Source organism: Poecilia latipinna, unplaced genomic scaffold (assembly GCF_001443285.1).
Source record: "Poecilia latipinna isolate Pla-1442-1.1 unplaced genomic scaffold, P_latipinna-1.0 Scaffold54, whole genome shotgun sequence".
Taxonomy (NCBI): Eukaryota; Metazoa; Chordata; class Actinopteri; order Cyprinodontiformes; family Poeciliidae; genus Poecilia; species Poecilia latipinna.
The window spans coordinates 1,048,731-1,067,205 of record NW_015112670.1 but is presented as its reverse complement, the minus strand read 5'-3'; the positions used below and the strand labels follow the sequence as shown (position 1 = coordinate 1,067,205).

Below are 18,475 nucleotides of genomic sequence, written 5' to 3'. Positions count from 1 at the left end.
CACTAGAGGGCCTCGGCGAACCACTACAGCTGAGAAGAGAAACTCCTAGGAAGCTAACAGCTAATTTATAATATCCCATTCTGGTTAACTTTATAACGATTAAATACTCATGGCATCAGTCTTGAAGAAACATTCATAGAAGGCAAATTACAAAGAAACTGTAGCACAAACATACCCCTGTTATCCTGAAATAGAGAAAATAAGGCTCCCGTTCTTTTGCATTGAAGGGGCGTGGCCTCTTAACAATCAAGGCTTTGACTCTTCACAGGTGAACACCTCACGGGGCGCAGCTCGAGTTCTCAGGAACCCTCGCGCAAGTCAGTCTGAGGCCAAGGACGGTTTTTTTATTATTATTATTATTATTATTTTTCCCCCCCATGTTGGATTTTACAGAAACGTAATTAAGTTTTCTCTACTTTCTTGATGAGCTCCTAGATTCTTCTGTTTACCTGAGATGACGTGGTTGAAAGGGATTCAGAAACTGAGGCCAGTGCTTGTGTCTGTTTTCTTTATCCTAACATCTCAAGGTGAGCCTCGGTGTTTTTCAGTTTTTACAAGAGAAAATATTACTGTATACGTTGTTCTTTTTTTTATACTGAGGGTTTGTTGAGAAGCAATATTTTTAAAAAATTAAAATAAAAATAAAAAATAAAAAACCTTGCAGGACCATCTATTGAGTTTAGAGACTGAACAAATGTTTAATTTTTGAACTCATCTCTCCTCCTGGCAGGTGGTAACTGCCTGGTGGTGTCTCCTGTTGGTCCCACCCTGGTGAATGCTTTAGCTGGCACCAACGTGACTCTGGCTGTGTCCTACAGTGGTGCCTCTGATCCAGTGGTTACCTGGTTTAAGGGACCTCTGCCTGTGGGGACATGGACTATAAATGCCAATTTTCCTCCAGACATAGCCAATAACAGCTGGAGTGTGCTCGAAATTGAAAGGAATGGATCTCTTACCTTTATAGATGTGCCACTGCGCTTTACTGGAAGCTATACTGTTGAACTAACAAAGTCCGGGCAGGGAATAGCTTCAGCGACATTCACTCTGAATATTTATGGTGAGTTAAGGGAATGTGGGAGATGTTGTGCATTAAATATGCAGATGATCTGACTACATGTGTAATATTTAGTGGAACTTTTCACATTAGTCATATAAAGTCAACTATTCTGAAGTTAAGTGTGCAGAGCTTCAAAAGGTTTCATAGGACTTGCATCTGTGGGTGGTGGCTCTTAAGGTGCTGACTCCATCTACAGTTGTGCCTCTCCCTAAAATCAAATCTGTGACTCTTCTTTGTGCATGCTGCTTCTTTTTTTTTTCATCCTACTTTATTTTCCAGTAATATACCTGATATAACTCTCTGTGGAAAGCCACGGCCTTTTGAGCGTTATTCATTGATTGAGAATTTGAATTTTTGGTTTAATTAATAATCAAAATGGAAGGAGATGAATGCTTGAAATGTGTAATGAAGCTATCTCACATGAACAACGGTTTTGATGTACCTTATTGAGAGTCACCTGCAAATAGATAAGAGTTCTGATAATATGGATCCAGTTTGCAAAGTTGCTTTTATCCGTAACATTTTTGTTTACAGAAATTATCCAGAATGTGACTCTGATCACAGAGACTGACTTTGCCCAAGAGGGAGCTGAGCGGTTCACATTACAATATAGCATGCTTCAAGGTGTTGTTGAGCAAGAAATATGGCGCTTCAATGGAAGAGACCTGAAAAACAGCACGCGCTATTTGATAGAGGGAGCCAGCCTTGTAATTTTTGGACCTAACCGGACAGACAAGGGATCATACTCCGTGACATTGATGAACCCCTTCAGCAGCGTGACCACACATAAGAATGTGACTGTTCTATGTGAGATGAATCCTCTTCTGCTCTGAATGTTTCTTAAAAGCTGTGTGCGCATCCTTCTATGTTTTGTTTAAATTTGCTTTGTTGTAGACGGGCCGGATGAGCCCATTGTCGAGCCACCGCCAATTCAACCTTTCTACAAAGCAGGGGACTCTCTGATTTTCTCCTGCCAAGCTGAAGGATTCCCACTGTCAATTCCTCAGTGGATCTTTGGGGGTCAAATTCTTCCGGATTTTCACCAAGGAGTCCTAAATCTGACAAACGTGCAGACCAGTCAAGGAGGCTCTTATACATGCTCAGTGGTCAATGAGCTGACTAAGGAGAAACGCGAGAAGAATGTGACTTTAAAGGTTTACGGTATGCCAAAAACACTTCTAATTTTATGTTTAATTGGCTCTCTTAGCATTGGCTTGAAAGTATCTGAACATAGAGCATTTATATGAAGTGTGTACATGAAAATTTACCCCTGTTGTCTGATTAAGCCTTGTAATCATTTAGGTATTTTTTTCTGGTAACAGATGTGCCGCTGGGTAGTCCAACATGCTCTGTGGTGTCTGTGAACAACGCTGACCTGCAGTATCAGTGCAAGTGGGCAGGAGGAATGCCAGAAGCCCAGTTGTCTTTCCCAGCGCTAAGTAATACAAGCAGCGGAGCTGGAACCTTCAGCCTCACTGTTACTTCCTCGGCTAACCTCAATGACAAAACTATCACTTGCTTAGCAGAGCATCCAATTGAACAAAACACCTGCAACATTACCGCAAGTAATATTTTATTGTTATCCCTTCTATGTCTTATTGAATTTATATGAACACCTGTCTTTCAATCAAAACGGTGCTTTGGCCTCAAGAACAACCCTTACCAAGATTCCATTTGCTACACAGAAAGTCCCAGAAATTTTATTCCCACTGTGGAAACCTCTGTTGACTCGGATGGAAAAATTGCAGTAACCATCCGCTGTGTCAGTGAGGCGTCCCCTCCTGCTGTGGTTTCATGGTCCCAGGGAAATGAGTCTGTCGTCACTGGGTCGACGTACCAGATCAGCAGTGACGCCACACAGCTGAAGATTCGCAGTTACAACATCAGCACTTTCCTGCTTGCGCCAAACTACACCTGCACATGTCGCAATCCACTGGGCAGTCAGAGAAAGCTGTTTCAGCTGCAAGGTACAGCAGAATACATACTAACCCTCTGTCTATCCCCAAAGCAGTGGTGGCTAGACTACGGTCTGTGGTTTTTCTTAACGTGAAAAAGGAGGACAGCAGCTGATGCACATGGACATTTTATTTACTTTTTGTAGGATAAAGATTTTTTATTTATTTTTTTTACAAATTAAAACTTTTTTAATACAGAAAATGTTCATTGCTATGCAGTGTGTTGCTTAATAGCAGGACCTCTAAAATTAGACATGGATTCTACCATTTATTAAATTTGGCAAAACGTAGCAACTATTTTAAATGAAAGGACACTTAATCTGTTCTTGTTGCTTAACTTAGAAAAAAAGATTCTAGACCAAAGGTAGAAAATGGTTGACCCTTCAAAATAAGCCAAAGAATTTAAATGATGCTTTAGTAAAACAGTATATCAAACCTCTTTGGATCTACAATAACTTGCATATGACCTCAACATTTTTTTTTATTTTTTATGTAAAGCACTTTGAACAGCTTTGTTGCTGAAATGTTCCATGCAAATGAGTTCCACAAAAACCCTGAAATATGTTTATTGGACATCAAAAACTAATTTTACCATTTTTAAATGTAATTGTGATGTTTTGTGTTGCAATAATAACTGGTAGGTCTATAATCAGTTCAAAATGGCCTGTAAACTTTTCATAGCTATGAATCGGTCTGAGATTGTTTAAATTGCACTTTACATTTTGAGGTGAGCTGTTTGCTTTATGAGCTTTGGGCAATTTTAACATTTAAAGACACTTATATCAGAGAAAACGCAGGCGAGTAGGTGCAGCTAAAGAGACCGTATGTAACGGTAGCAGAAAAAGATCAAAATGGAAGCATTATATCCAACTTCCTAGAGTTGATATGAGGCAGTTTTTAAAATTCCCGCACAAGATGATTTTTATTTCATGACCTTACAAATGGCCAATGCTTATGTTGGCATGCAATGGTTTGAGGGATTCTGTTCCATGTGCCTTCTTGGACTTGATTTCTAGGACAAAAGCACACAATAGGCTCTTAGTTGGGAGCCAAGTAATGCCTGAGAGTGCTCTCTCCCTTTAAACAAAGCTCTTCAGTCTTTACATGCCATCAACTCCCCGTCTCTCTGCTTGTCCAAAATCTCTTCCCAGGACCGACTATCTCAGATTCCAGTTTGTTCCCTAATCAAGATGGAACCATCATCACATTGACCTGGGAGGTCCCACCTACATCCTTGGTTACAGGTAAAGCAGAAATGACTCATGGAAAGCAACTGACTAAGCTCTAAGCTGATTTATCGTCACAGAAAGATCTCTTTGGAAAATATGGCTTCCCACCGTTCCTGTTCTTTGTTTGTCTACCTAAGCAGAAGTGTTCTTGGAAAAATGCTGACTAAATGTTGAATATAGAAACTTCTCACAAAATATAGGGGTGTAAACACTGAGCGACATGTGAAGCTTTCAGCTGAGCAAGACTGTATTTTGGGGAAAACATTAAAGAACAGAACTTCAAAGAAAAGCATGTCAGTTTGTTTACATTGTTAAAATTATCAACTAATTTAGCCAATTTAAAAAGAGCAATGATTGAAATATGGAGTTGAACAAAATGTAACTTTTTTTCTTCTCTAAGGTTTTGACATCCAAATGAAAGGACCCGATCTTCTGAGCCACAGTGGTGGCTATTCTGTTCCTAAGAGAAGTTCAAAAGAATACCGCATCATTCAGCAGAAACCTGGGTATGCTAGGAGTACAGATGTCTTCTTGCTTGATCCTGATATGACATGCAGGTTTCGAATCATTCCCAAAGCTCGGCTAACAGATGGAGAGCCCTCTAAGGTTCACAGAATTGGCCCAGGTATGGCAATCTGTTTTGTCAAATAATTCAGATTTGTTTGTATCCGGACAACTTCTGACGGCTGCCTGACTTGCTGACTTTAGGTGATGGTTTGAGTGGGTCTGCCATTGCCGGCATTGCAGCTGGAATCCCATGCAGCATTCTTGCCCTCGTCCTACTAATTGGCATTATTTTCCTAATTTTCTACCACCACAAGAAAAAAAGTAAGTGAAGTTATGAAACATTCACATTTTTGTATCAATATTCTAGTGTTAAATTTTACTTCCAAATGCAATCTGGTTAAAAGGTTTGTACTTAAGTCACAAAAAGGGGATTTTCAGCCTCCCACTCCTCCAGTTGAACCACCTTATTTGTTTGTATATAGCAAACTGGGGTGATGAATAATTTTGTTCACATCAGGAACTGTCTCGCAATATAAGTTACAGAACAAAGTGCATTGATTCATTTTTAGAGTACAACTAAATATAAATGATCTTTGCATGCAATTCTCTGGGAGGATTAGAGTTTTTGATGTCTTAAATATGTTTGAAAGATATTAATATTTTTGTTTGTTTTTGTTTGTCCAGGCAACAAGACACGATATCCAGTCTCCAGAGCACTTGAGAAGGTTTGATTCATTTATTACATGCCTACATAAACCTGTGAATCAACAGATGAGAAAATATTCATGTATGCCAACACTTGGTGGGCTGTAAAATGGGCGGCACACCAAACTTATTTTTCTGAAAGTTTATCAATTTTCAGTATTCCAGATGCTTGTTAATTCAGGCTATAGGGCCTTTTAAACATTTGTTGTTCTTTTTATTTGCTGTAGTAAACATGGGCATCCCAAACTGACAATTGTTTAACAGTGTATGTAGACGGTACCAAGTAAAAGATTTTCCTCACTATCCATTCGCAATTCTTCCTATAAATATAGCCGAATTGGCAAAGGGGGAACTAACACTCCACTACCCTACAAATACAGAACACATACACTAAATCCTGAGAAATCATAACTTGAAATGGTGTTATTGATTTTAGTAATTTTAAACGACTGCCTAGTCGAAGCCTTGAATTCAATGAGGCTGCAGTTTTATTGAAATAGTTTAGCCACCCTAAGATAATTTTATCTAACTGTGTTGGAACTCCCATCTGTTCCCAGAGATAAATATGTCTCAGAAGTTTTCATCATCTCTGCTTTCTAGGTGAAAACCATCCAGCCTAAGGCAGTTTCACACAACATTTTGAACAGAGGGCTTAGGCCTCCTCCTGACTACAACAGTTTGCACCAGGTAGTTTTTCTAATACAAAGGAAGCACATATTGAAAATTGCTAATCCTATTCAAATTAACTTTTTTTTTTCTATTGTATTCTTTAATCCAGATGCCGTCTGAAAGATCTGGGACTCTACCCATGTTTGTCCCACCTGCCCCAGTCAGAGTTGCAACGACAGTTTAAACGAGTAAATCGATGTGTATATTTTTCCAAAACTGACCTTTTATATATAAAAATGCAAATCCAGGCTACTGTTTCTCTAAGTGCTTGAAATTGCATTTAAAGGTAAATCAGAAAATCGGATATTATTTTAGTAATTTGTAAGTTTTTGTGCTGAAGTTGAATAATCTGTTAATCTTTGCACAAAGTATATCAATCAGGAAATTCATCTTGCTTGCTGAAACATACATTGCTGCTGGTGTTCATACATTTGTGCAGCAGATGGTGCTGTGGAGTAATGAATGACATGAATTCATCTGAATGTCCAGCTAAACAGAACTGATGATACCTTCAATAAACATGAAGTGGTGATACTTGCCTTCATCAATGTGCTTTATATTCTTTTTTTCTTGTTGAAAGGTCTTAAAAATCTAAAACATACAATATCTATCGGGCATCGTTTTAGAAACCAATGACAATTAACTCTCAGTCAGTAAAACTGGTTAAATTACATGAACTAAATTCAGTTTTAGGTAAATAAGGCGAGTTAATCTCAATCCGACCAAATGTATAGCTTTTCTTTAATTTTCTAAACATTTTTCTGCATGTTTAAAAGTTAGCTCTTTTGAAAAAATAGACATATTACAAAGAGCAGCATTGGCAGGGGAGGAACAGCTATGCAGAACCAGACCTAAGAGAAGATGACATTTTCTTTAGACCGTTGTGTGAGAGAATAGGACAGAAACGTGTACAGAAAAGCAAAATATTTTATCATCTCCAGCAGTTTAGGAGATTTACTTAGTCTATCATGAGACACAAATTAGGTCGACTGCATCTTAAAATATAAATATAACTTGCTATTATATGAGACAAGTTGACTGACATGTTGCTCACTTCCTGTGGAAACTAATATTGGGTGGGTCTCACTGTCAGAGATGGCTAAGAGAAAAGTGACTACCCTCTTTTTCCCAGAAGAGAAAGTCATGTTTACGAATATGACTTTCTTTCTTTATTTTTTTCTAATCATTTATGATCAATACTAGAAGCTTTATACCCCCTCCTGTCATGCTTCTGGTGCAACATCCTTACCTGCTAAATATAAAACTGTGGTATCAGATCAGAGCTGAAATCCTGCACTGGGCCTTTGTTTTTTTCACTAAAACTGCCAGAAAAACTTCTACCTTTACTGTTTTTTGCTAAATGGTCACTGGGTTGTATTTTTACATACAACTCCTCATGACATTTCTGCTAAGATAGTAAAGATGGATGAATAGTCCATAATTATTCTGCCTTCTTACCATCAGTGCACAACATGTGCAACATCATTATAAAGTGTCAACATGTTTTAACACATTTTGCATGCAGTGTGTAATTTTATCAGCGAGTTGGTCATGCATCTGTTGTAAGCGTGCATGTGTCTCTGTGACCACACCCCAGCTACACTAAAAGAAACCGTGCACTTCAGCATATTCCATTGACCACAGCAGTACTGCAAGCATTTGCACATCCACAGTTCCAGAATGACTGATAGAACAACAGACGAGGACTGTAGAGCAGTGGCCTCGTATCCCAGAGCCTCCCCCGTATCCACACCATCACCCCTCCCTGCCCCTCGTTCCCTCACCCCTCTCCCCAAAAGACTCCCATGTAGTTCAATGTGAATGTGTCACGTGGATTGTGGCCCACCAGCTCAAGTGCATTTGTTCTGTGCTGATTGTTTTAAAGGATTTTGCCTCCATCAACAGAAAGTTGGGGTGATAACCTTTTGGAATTCAGCCTACAGCTTCCTCTTTGACGATTTGCTCACTCCTGGTTTGCACTCTCTCCCCGAGGAAGGGCTGATACTTAAGAGGGTTCATATATCCTGAGGAATTCAGGTAGGTTGATGTGGAGTGGTCTTCCTTTTTGCAATGGCTGACTCCACTCAAGCCAACAGGAGAATGGCTTACCTGTGGGCCCTAAAGGCCTTCAGAAGCTTTTAAGAGTTTAGCTGGAAGTCTTTGCATCTCCTCTGTCAGTTTTGTATAATGTGTTCTTGTATAAGGCAGCACATGCATAGATAATAAGTGTGTAATGAAAATATACATGTGTATCTAAATATTATGAAATGATGTCAACTCGGTGTGGGGCTTTGTGTGGTGTTAGAGATGAAACTCAGAAGTCAGCCTCATGTCTTTCCACTTCTGTCACATCTCAAGTAAAGACATGCATGTCCAGAATCGAGACTAAAGTCAGGACAACCAAGGCCAGAATTAAAGTCCAAGTTCTAAACTTTGCTTCTGTTCTGCCTTTGGTTTTGGTTTTACCCATGAATAAAACAACTGACTTGCAGAACTGGGACAAAGCTGTTTTGGAACTGACAAGTTTTTCAAGCCTTGAGTCAAATACCAAATAAAAGCATAAATTCCCAAGTTGAGTCCACAGTCAAGGCATGCAAATCCAGGGTTATGTCCCGAGTCCTACACTTATTTTTTTTATTCTTATACAAGTAAGTTAGCAAAATTTAAAATGTGAAGACAGTATAACAAAATTGACCAAAAATAGATTATTATGCTTTTTTTGCACAAAATTTTGCATTTGATTAACTTTCTTAAAATGTTATTTCTTTTTTGGTTTTTGATCAGCAAATGTTAACATTTGCCACATTTCATTGTGTTTTATTTTATTTTTCTTTGTCAATTCTGAATAACGCTAAATCTTTCACCTCAAGTTAAAGTATCATTTTATTCAAGTTTTAGGGCACAAATGGATAACTGCGAGGACATTTTTATTTTTTTTTACTATTTATAGGTTTAATAAGAATAAAAGAATAAAATTTCAAACAACTTACTTCATGTCTATAATATCACTTCCTGGCCCCCATAATTTATTTTTAACCAAGAACATTTACTTAGCTGGAAAGCTGACATATATTAAATATTATTCCCTTAAACTGTAAAAACAGAGCATTTTTCAACACATGAAATATTTTCATGTTTGCATGTTCACCAATAGAAGAGAAGTAATCGCATAATTACTTCTCTTCTACTGGCAAAGACTTCCCAAGAGTTCTGCACCAGAATTTCTCACAAAGTATGAAACGTAATGACCAGAATAAACTTGTTCTGAATATGCATGAGTTCTTTGAATCTTATATTTTGATCATGCTGTTCTGTGTTTAATAAAAAAAGGGAAATAACCCTCATGTGTTGGTTAATAGGGAACTCCAAAACTGATACAAGGTTTTGCTAGACGCAGTGGCAACATAGACTGCTACCTATCTTGTGTGCCACTTTGTCTTCTTTCTACTGGTTGCCCAAAATGCTGTCTTAGAGAAAATGTACATGTTTTAAAGGCTTTTGAATTTGACATTTGACAGCCAGATCAAAAATGATAGAGATACCACTCAAGAATTACAATATTTCTTGCACAACAATGGGTTTTAATGATTTAAAACAGGATGTCAAACCTAAAACACTTGGTTTCATATTGGGTGCATCATTTTAGCTTTCAGAAGACCCATTTCACTTCAAAAAGAACAATTGTGGTGTGTCAATTTTGTGAAATCCAGTGACTCATGATCTTGCCTCTCTCCTAGTTGCCATTGCAAACCAACTGATGACTAACAAAGTTAATAGTTTGTTTGTTTGCTCTTTTTGCAGTGCACAAAGATTTTGCCGGCACCTTAGTGTCACTCATGATGTACAGCTTCATGGGAGGGGGCCTGTTTTGTGCCATTGTGGGAAACATCTTGCTGGTGGTCTCGACAGCAACAGACTACTGGATGCAGTACCGCCTGTCGGGCAGCTTTGCCCATCAGGGCCTGTGGAGGTACTGCATGTCTGGCAAATGCTACATGCAGACTGACAGCATTGGTGAGTTGGACGTTCTAAGCACATTCCCTGAAATGCTTGCACCCAATGTCCTTTCTTTTAACGTGTGGTGCAATAATTTCCCAGCTGTCTTATAATAAGAATAAAATTCTTCATGTTGTAAGAAAAATGGAACCTCAGAAGTGCAATGAGCAAGGACAGCCACATCCTTATCCAGTATATGTGATCTCTGCTTTCCTGTTGACATGTTATTTAACAAGCAGCTTCGATGAGTCACGTCACTAAGCCGTGCTTCGTCTGAATGTTATCTGTTTTCCATCCTATGAACGCAGTTTCAGAAAGAACATTTTTTAGGTTAAAAATCCAAAACATCTGCATAATGAGCATTAGAATCTCTTTTTTTTTAAAATAATTGTTTATTAGTTTGCACATTATATTAAAACAAAAAAAATAGTAAAACTGCAAGAAATGTTCATTTAAACCACAACAGCTTTCATGACCCTGATTGTGAAAATGCATGTTCTCTTCTCAGAGATAAACATTTAAAAGGTCATGATTTTGAAAAAAAAAAAAAATTCCCAAGAGAGAAAGTCTAACTTTTCAAATCTTGAAAAGTTGACGGTTTGAAATACAAACTTGCTTTTGTTTACTAATTTGATACCAGGTTGACTAAAGTGGTCATAATTTTCAAGATGTTTTTCTGACACAAACCAGAAAATTCACAAAAATAATCATTCGGAACACTGTTCATCATCGCAGTCATTCATCAGTAATTAACTGAGCACACACTATTTCAAAACTAGGATCAATTGAAATGTAGATGTGTTTGAAATGAAATGATTTTTGTAAAGTTCCTTGAGATGACCTTTGTTGTGAATTTACTCTATGCATATAAACTGAGTTGAACTGAGCCAATTTTAGATTTAGCTACACTTAAAGATCTTACAAGAATAGGATTCATTAAAAAAGAATCACAGGGACTGGAAATAAAATTATTTATTTAAGCTGCATGTACTGCCTAGTCAAACTAATTAAAATCCTTTTTGAGCATAGCTTGCATGGACTCATTCTTAAGCCTGTCCTCTCCTGCTTAGCTTACTGGAATGCCACTCGAGCTTTCATGATCCTGTCCGCCATGACCTGCTTTGCTGGCATCATCGCAGGAATCCTCTCCTTTGCTCACTTCTCTGCTTTTGAGAGGTTCAACCGCTCATTTGCTGCAGGCATCATGTTCTTTGTTTCAAGTAAGTCATCGATGCAACAGCAAAAATGCAACCCCCATCCTTTTTTATGTTTGTTTGTTGCTACATTTATCGAAGGATTGCTTAGAATGGAAATCATAGAGAACATTGACATCTGTTTATCTAATAGTTGCCAGGTAACAGTCAAATGAAGAGACTGTTAATTTTAAGGATAGACGTCTTATGATGAATCTTTGTCTTCATAATAGCTCTCTTTGTCCTGCTTGCAATGGCCATTTACACGGGAGTGACGGTGAACTTCCTGGGCAAGCGTTTTGGTGACTGGCGTTTCTCTTGGTCCTACATACTTGGCTGGGTGGCTCTGCTCATGACCTTCTTTGCAGGTTGGTTAACGCTTTCAAGATGCAAATTTTTGTTGAAATGTTGTGTTTTACTGGTGATAAGCAGGCAATATTTCAAACTAAGCATGTAAATAACCTCCACACCATGTCCGTCAAGCAAGATGGGAATGGCGAGGAGTCAGAAATAACAAAATCCAATAATAATAATAATAATAAAAAAAAAAGTTAAACCAATCCAACCTAAAGCAAGAGAAAAGAAAACATTCACAACAGGACAAGAACTGTTGCCCCCTGCTATGCCCGGTGTTTTAGAGGGCTAAAGTGGAGACGGATATAGATTGAGAATACAGTGCCCGGATGTTTCCAACACACAACTGTTGCCCCCTTCTCTTTTGTTTTTTTTTTCCCTATGCAAGTGAACTCTTGTAAAAACGAAAGTAACAACTCAAACCAAGTGACATCAAACCCAGAATGCCCAGCGTCACTTACTAAGAACTATGAAGGTCTGCCACCGGACCTCTTCCGTCTCACCTGAATGTTAAATCAAAGGACATTTCTGCACATACTGTTTCACTCTTGTTGTGAATGTTTTCTTTTCTCTTATCTTGACATGCATGTTTGTTATGAAAAATGCCCAGTGTGGTTAATAATTCTGTCTTTACAACTCATGTTTGCTTTCCAGGTATATTCTACATGTGTGCCTACAGAATGCATGAGTGCAGAAGAGTGGCAGGCCCACGTTGAAACAAGCAGGAAATGACACTTCAAAGCAAAAAGCAAGAAAGGAAAACCCCACTGATGTCATTAGAAAACTTTTTGAGGACAAATAAAATCAGGATGTTTGCAGATATCAGAAATATGTTGTGTTTTGTCAGAAACAAGTCAACAACACCTTAAGGTGGAATACGCCATAAAACTGAGCATGCAAATGCAAACACCTAATCTGTTCTTTAGCCAACACTGGTAACATTTTGCTTTACACTTTATTAAATTGCTCTCTTATGTAAAGAACACAAAATTAAGAAAAAGGATCTTGAACTCCTACTTTTCAGCTGTCCAGTGGAATATTGAAGACATGCTAAGAAGCCCACTAGACTCTTCATTTCGGACTCTGACCCAATAAAAAACTCAATAAACAAAATCATAAAGTCGGGTTATAACTGCAACTAAGAAAATGTAACTAAGACTTTCAAGGTTGTCTCTACAGATACTGGGCCTAGGATGTCTGGAGGTTTCATTTGGATCAGACAACTTTAAAATTTTGATTGTCAATGTTCTGTCCTTATCTAAGACTTATACTAGAACTTCTGCGAGGTGGATGTGCTAGGCTTTTGCCATAAATATCTCTGTATTTATAAAAAAAACTTAATTCTGATTTTAATGAGTTGCTCTGCCTACTGTAATGAAATGAGTTCACATTTCATTTTCTGTGCCTGACAATCAATTAAATTAAAATGTGAGAGAACATATTTTATGTCTAAAAGCAGGGTCCAAATGTGAGTAGCTGGAGATGGTCAGTACATGTAAATGTGCTTATATATTATTAATTACATTTCAGAAGTATGACTTAGTGAAAGAAAAAACTGTTATTTTCAGATTTGATCTCACAAAGGTTTTGTTTGAAAGCAATATGACGTCAAGCTCCATAAGCAGTATCCAACATCTACATTGTATTTCTGTATGAATTACATTGTGCTGGTCCAATGATTTTACTAATGCAAAACAGGACAACATATATGTCTTTTTCTATGGAACATTCAAATTAGGTGACCTTTAGTTTAAAGCAAGTAACTGTCATCATTCATCACTTTGCCTCCAAAGCAGTATGAGAGCTTGCAGATTAATAATAAAATAAATCATCTTACAACCACCAATTACTCAGGAATAAGTTACCACAGTTATAAAAGAGTAAAGTACTTTCTTCATTCTCATAGGATATATAAAAACCCTCGCATGCAGATGGTCGTTGTTTAAAGGATTTATTTACAAAAAAAAAATAAATAAAAAAACAACACATTAATGTTAACAACAAACAAGCCACCTAGCATATATGAAAAAATACACATTTCCAATTTTGTCTTTGTATATATTTCCTGACATGTTAATCATTACAGTTAACTTTTATTGTTTTACAAGTACTATCTTCATGTGTACTCAGAAGAAGCCGCTGGTACATGATAGCAAACAGGAAACATGTCAAAGCTGAGGAAGCTATCATCGACTTCAAGCCTGCCAGCTTCCTGGTGACTAATAAAATGCCACTGCCAAATACATCATGTGGGAGGAAACGCACATTGATCATGAATTAGTGCCCTAAATTTGTCCCTCGTCTCCATTTACTACAGTGCTTTCTGAAAATTGATTTTTCGCTTGTGAAGTGAAAGATGGAGGAGGAAAAATAGAATATAATTGGATCAATACAGGTGTTCAACGTGCTGAGCAGCAAAGTGTAGTATCTCCACACTGGGCTTTGACCCTGGAAGTAACCCAACAAAAAAGAGAAGTTGAACGGTCCAACACAAATGAGGAACACAGCAAGAGTTCCTAAAGCCATGCCGATAGCCTTCCTCTTCTGCATCCAGGATATCCTGGGACGGCTGTACAGAATCAAAATTAAGCGCATGTAGCAGAAAGTAGTAATTAAAAGAGGCACAAGGCAGAACAGAAAGAAAAACTCCAAACGCAGTGGTAAAAGAACCTCCAGCTGCTTCTCTGTGAAGTTTTCATAGCACATAGAGGAGTCTGAGCTGGACAAGGAGGGGTGGTGTTGGATGATGAATGTGATGCTGCAGTGTCCCATTGAGGTCAGCCAAATAACAGCACTGATGATGATCGGGTACACAGGTTTCTTGAGGTGTTGGTAGATTACAGGAAATGCTGCTCCGACGTAGCGGACCACAGCGATTGCCATCAGCAGCAAGGAGCTGGTGTGGATTGTGGAGAAAAAGGTAAAGGAGGTGATGGAGCACATGAAGTTGGGCAGATTCCACTGCATCCCCGATGCTGCCTCGTGCATCTTGAGAGGAAGGATGATCAAGAAGAGCAGGTCGGACACAGTCAGATTCAGAAGCAGGATGTCTGTTGGAAGAGGACTGTGGTGGATTTTGATGCTGAAAGCATACAGAGCCACCAGATTGGCAGGAAGGCCAATCAGGAAGGAAATTATGTAAACTGTCAGAATAATCTGACTTTTCACCAATGAATTCATCTTAATCCTGAAGGTAGAAAAATAAAAACTGTCAAAATGTATATTGTAGAGACAGTATATAGAAAACATTATTCATAAATACCAACTTTGCTGCTGTAGTGTAATTTCCAAAAAATAAAACAAATGTATATTTTTTTGTAATTTAGTTGCCCTAAAATAAGGAAAATACTAATTAGATATATATACATTTCCCAGTTTTAATTAGAAATCTAATTTATATATTCTGTCATAACCTCGTTGTCAATATCGTTTTGTTTCTGTAACTGATAATAAATTAACTTTATGAGAGAAATGGCTCTTGTATGGCACCAATTTGCCCAAGTCTAAACTGAAAATATTGAACTATAGAAGCAAAAAAAAAAAAAAACACATTTATTGATTTTCAAGATAAAGATATGTACTTGCCTAATGCAGCAGTCAACGTCCAGCGTTTTTACTGTCTTTGAAAGTAGAAAAAGATGAGAAAATTAGGTGCCTGTTGACTTCAATGACGACTTGGTATGGAATGAACAGGAAACATCTCTTCACACTAAAGAGCTTTAGTGACTCATACCTCACTCCTTAACGCCTTCAGGTTGCTATTTATTTCAATTCAAAACTCTACTACCTGTTTAGAGTAGGGCATTTAAACCAAACTTTGGGTTGCTTTTTGTTTGTTGTTTGGACTTTTAGTAGGTACTTGGTCATTTATTGATGAGCTTTAGTCTGCTTTTGTCTTCAGATTTTAAGCTTACTGTTCTTTATTTTAGTATGTTTGTATGATTTATATCTCTACTCACTTTTGTGCTTACTTTGGTTTTACTTAGTTGATGTTTTCCTGTCCCCTCGTTTCCCCCTTGTGTTCATTCAGTCATTCTCTGTACCCAGCCTCCCTCGGTTGCTTCGATCCACTTTCCTCCAAGCTGCTTCTACTCAGTTTATAAGTCTCTCCTGTTTTCAATGATTATGTAGAAATCTGTCTTGATTTTCCTCTGATCCCTCTGGTGTGTGATGCTAGGTTTTGTTTCAGCGCCACAATTTCTGACTAGGAAGGTCCTACTTTGACCAACACGGATGTGGTTGTGATTTCCTTTGGCAATCACCCGTAAAGGAGTCTAGCCAGTCAGTTTATTTTTTTTTTCCTGTTGGTTTTTAAACTCTTCTGTTGTTACAAGTTTTTAGTTGCCACTACTTGAGACATGGAATACACAATGGTAAACAAAACAACAAAACCTAAAGCTCATAATTGCAGAAAGCATTTATTAAAGCTGTCTTATGGCTATATCTGCACTTAAATATGTAAGTTAAATAACGAGAACATAGAATTATCCTGATATTAAGGTTGCTTAACACATAAAAGAAATGTTTTTATGATATTACATATTACTGGAGGAATTTGTGCAGTTTGCTAAAATTCACGAGAATTTTAGCAAACTGTTATAAAATTCAACTTTATAACTTTAAATATTTCCACTGAGTCAGAAAAAGCCTCGCATGAGATCCGAAACTCTACTCACGTTTCAGATCTAAGACAAACAAACAGCAGTTGTGCCTTAACTCCAAATTACAGCTAACAATATAAATTTTAATCAGAATTTTCTGTGAGAAGAGAAACAAAGCTTTCTTACCCGAGGGCCTGTGAAATGCTAATAAATCACAAGTCTTTTGGTGCTGGCTTCAGCTAAGCTTTGTTCTATGTGCTCTCAGCTTAAAGATGACTTGATATAAAATGATGCAACCAGGCAATGCAATCGTCACACTGAAACATGACAGAGCCTTATTCTCCCTGTGCTGAGCAATGAGATTTCACCTCCCTTTTAATATTAACTATCATGCAAAATTTTATTTTCTTTAAACTTTGTATATTAAAAAGGACTTGCTTTCTTTTTGAGGGAACTTTTATTAAAGCTGTCTTATGGCTATATCTGCACTGAAATATGTAAGTTAAATAACGAGAACATAGAATTATCCTGATATTGTCCTTCTAGTCTTTCCGGCTGAATCTAGAATATTACATCAGTCCATTGTGTTTACATAAACTTCAGTGAGGGTTATGTAATCACCTTCAGCAGCCTCCATAACAGCTTTCTGCATAACGATGGCCAAATACAGTATGACAGTGAGTTTACTGCACAACTGTTTTAGTGTGTCCTAGTCATGTTTCTCTTTCTTCTACAAGGATTGGACAGCAACAATCGTTTCCTCTTTGAAGGTTGCTTAACACATAAAATAATTGTTTTTATGATATTACATATTACTGGAGGAATTTGTGCAGTTTGCTAAAATTCACGAGACAGTGTAAAATGGTGTGCCATTTTCATTCAGAAAAACGTCCCACATTTGCAGCTGTTTTGAGTTGGTATTTATAACTTTATTTTAACTTTAAACTTTATCAATAACTTTATCAATACATTTTTAAAGCTCTTTGGATATTGAAACTAATTACACAATGATCTAGCTTCAAACCCAACCACATATTAAAATACATATTTTAATTACAGTTTATTTGTTTAACCCTTTTCCAAACATGTTACATTGTTCTTGATCTCTGTACAAATGAAGACAAATTAACTTCTTTTTACTTTTCATACTTTTACTTACAGATTAATTCTAAACATACATCTACTGAATGCACTGGTGCTGAGTATCTCACCTACTCTAAAGGATTAATTTATGTCAACCATGATAAATTAATCTACCACATTAAAGCTGACAGCTTCCTGGTGACTAATAATATTGTGAAGCCTACACAGTACGTCTTTTAGTTTTCTTCTTAAAGGGTTAACCAAGGTTTTGGGTTAATATACATCTAATAAGAAACAGCACTAGATCATTTCAACACAACTGAGTTGAAAACAACTGAATAAAGAAACCGTGGAGTGCAACTTTAAAAGCAAATAGCAGGATTAAAATTCAGATTCAGCTTGAACATGTGCCCCCTGCTTCCATATTTACATCAATAGCACGACGCTTTCTGAAAATAGATTTTTTGCTGGTGCAGTGGAAGATTGAGGAGGAAAAATAAAATATGATGGGATCGATGCAGGTGTTTAATGTGCAGAGCAGCAAAGTGTAGTACCTCCATTCAGGGCTCTTTCCCTGGAAGAAACCCAATAAATGAGAGAAATTGTATGGCAGAACACAAATGAGGAACACAGCAAGAGTCCCCAAGGCCATGCCGATAGCCTTCCTCTTTTGCATCCAGGATATCCTGGGACGGCTGTACAGAATCAAAATTAAGCGCACGTAGCAGAAAATGGAAATTATAAGAGGTATAAGGCAGACCACGAAGAAAAACTCCAAACGCACTGGGAGGAGAACCTCCAGCTGCTTCTGTGTAAAATTCTCATAGCAGATAGAAGAGTTTTTGCTGGAGAGAGATGGATGGTGCTGGATGATGAAAGTGATGCTGCAGTGTCCCATTGAGATCAACCAAATAACAGCACTGATGACGATCGGATACACAGGTTTTTGCAATAGCTTATAGGTAATAGGAAAGGCCACTCCTACGTAGCGGACCACGGCGACGGCCATCAGCAGCAAGGAGCTGGTGTATATTGTGGAGAAAAAGGTAAAGGAGGTGATGGAGCACATGAAGTTGGGCAGATTCCACTGCATCCCCGATGCTGCCTCGTGCATCTTGAGAGGAAG

At 37.7% G+C, this 18,475-nt stretch overlaps 3 protein-coding genes across 3 annotated transcripts; 2 read left to right on the top strand and 1 right to left on the bottom strand.

The window, feature by feature from the left end:
* The first annotated feature begins 245 nt into the window (after nt 1–245).
* On the top strand, nt 246–6,666 carry vsig10l (V-set and immunoglobulin domain containing 10 like). Its single transcript, XM_015053698.1, has 12 exons — nt 246–527; nt 731–1,057; nt 1,592–1,864; nt 1,952–2,218; nt 2,380–2,622; nt 2,743–3,024; nt 4,164–4,256; nt 4,642–4,866; nt 4,950–5,069; nt 5,433–5,473; nt 6,054–6,140; nt 6,232–6,666. The coding sequence occupies exons 1-12, from the start codon at nt 455–457 to the stop codon at nt 6,304–6,306; spliced, it is 2,106 nt and encodes a 701-aa protein (XP_014909184.1). The 5' UTR covers nt 246–454; the 3' UTR covers nt 6,307–6,666.
* A 1,338-nt stretch (nt 6,667–8,004) lies between these two features.
* On the top strand, nt 8,005–12,490 carry lim2.5 (lens intrinsic membrane protein 2.5). The gene is made up of 5 exons (XM_015053710.1): nt 8,005–8,159; nt 9,924–10,136; nt 11,189–11,338; nt 11,545–11,679; nt 12,320–12,490. The coding sequence occupies exons 2-5, from the start codon at nt 9,959–9,961 to the stop codon at nt 12,379–12,381; spliced, it is 525 nt and encodes a 174-aa protein (XP_014909196.1). The 5' UTR covers nt 8,005–8,159; nt 9,924–9,958; the 3' UTR covers nt 12,382–12,490.
* A 5,253-nt stretch (nt 12,491–17,743) lies between these two features.
* LOC106959870 (free fatty acid receptor 2) lies at nt 17,744–18,475 on the bottom strand (the record flags this gene model as incomplete). Its single annotated transcript, XM_015052701.1, has 1 exon — nt 17,744–18,475. A coding segment is annotated over one exon (732 nt), but the record flags the coding sequence as incomplete, so codon positions are not given.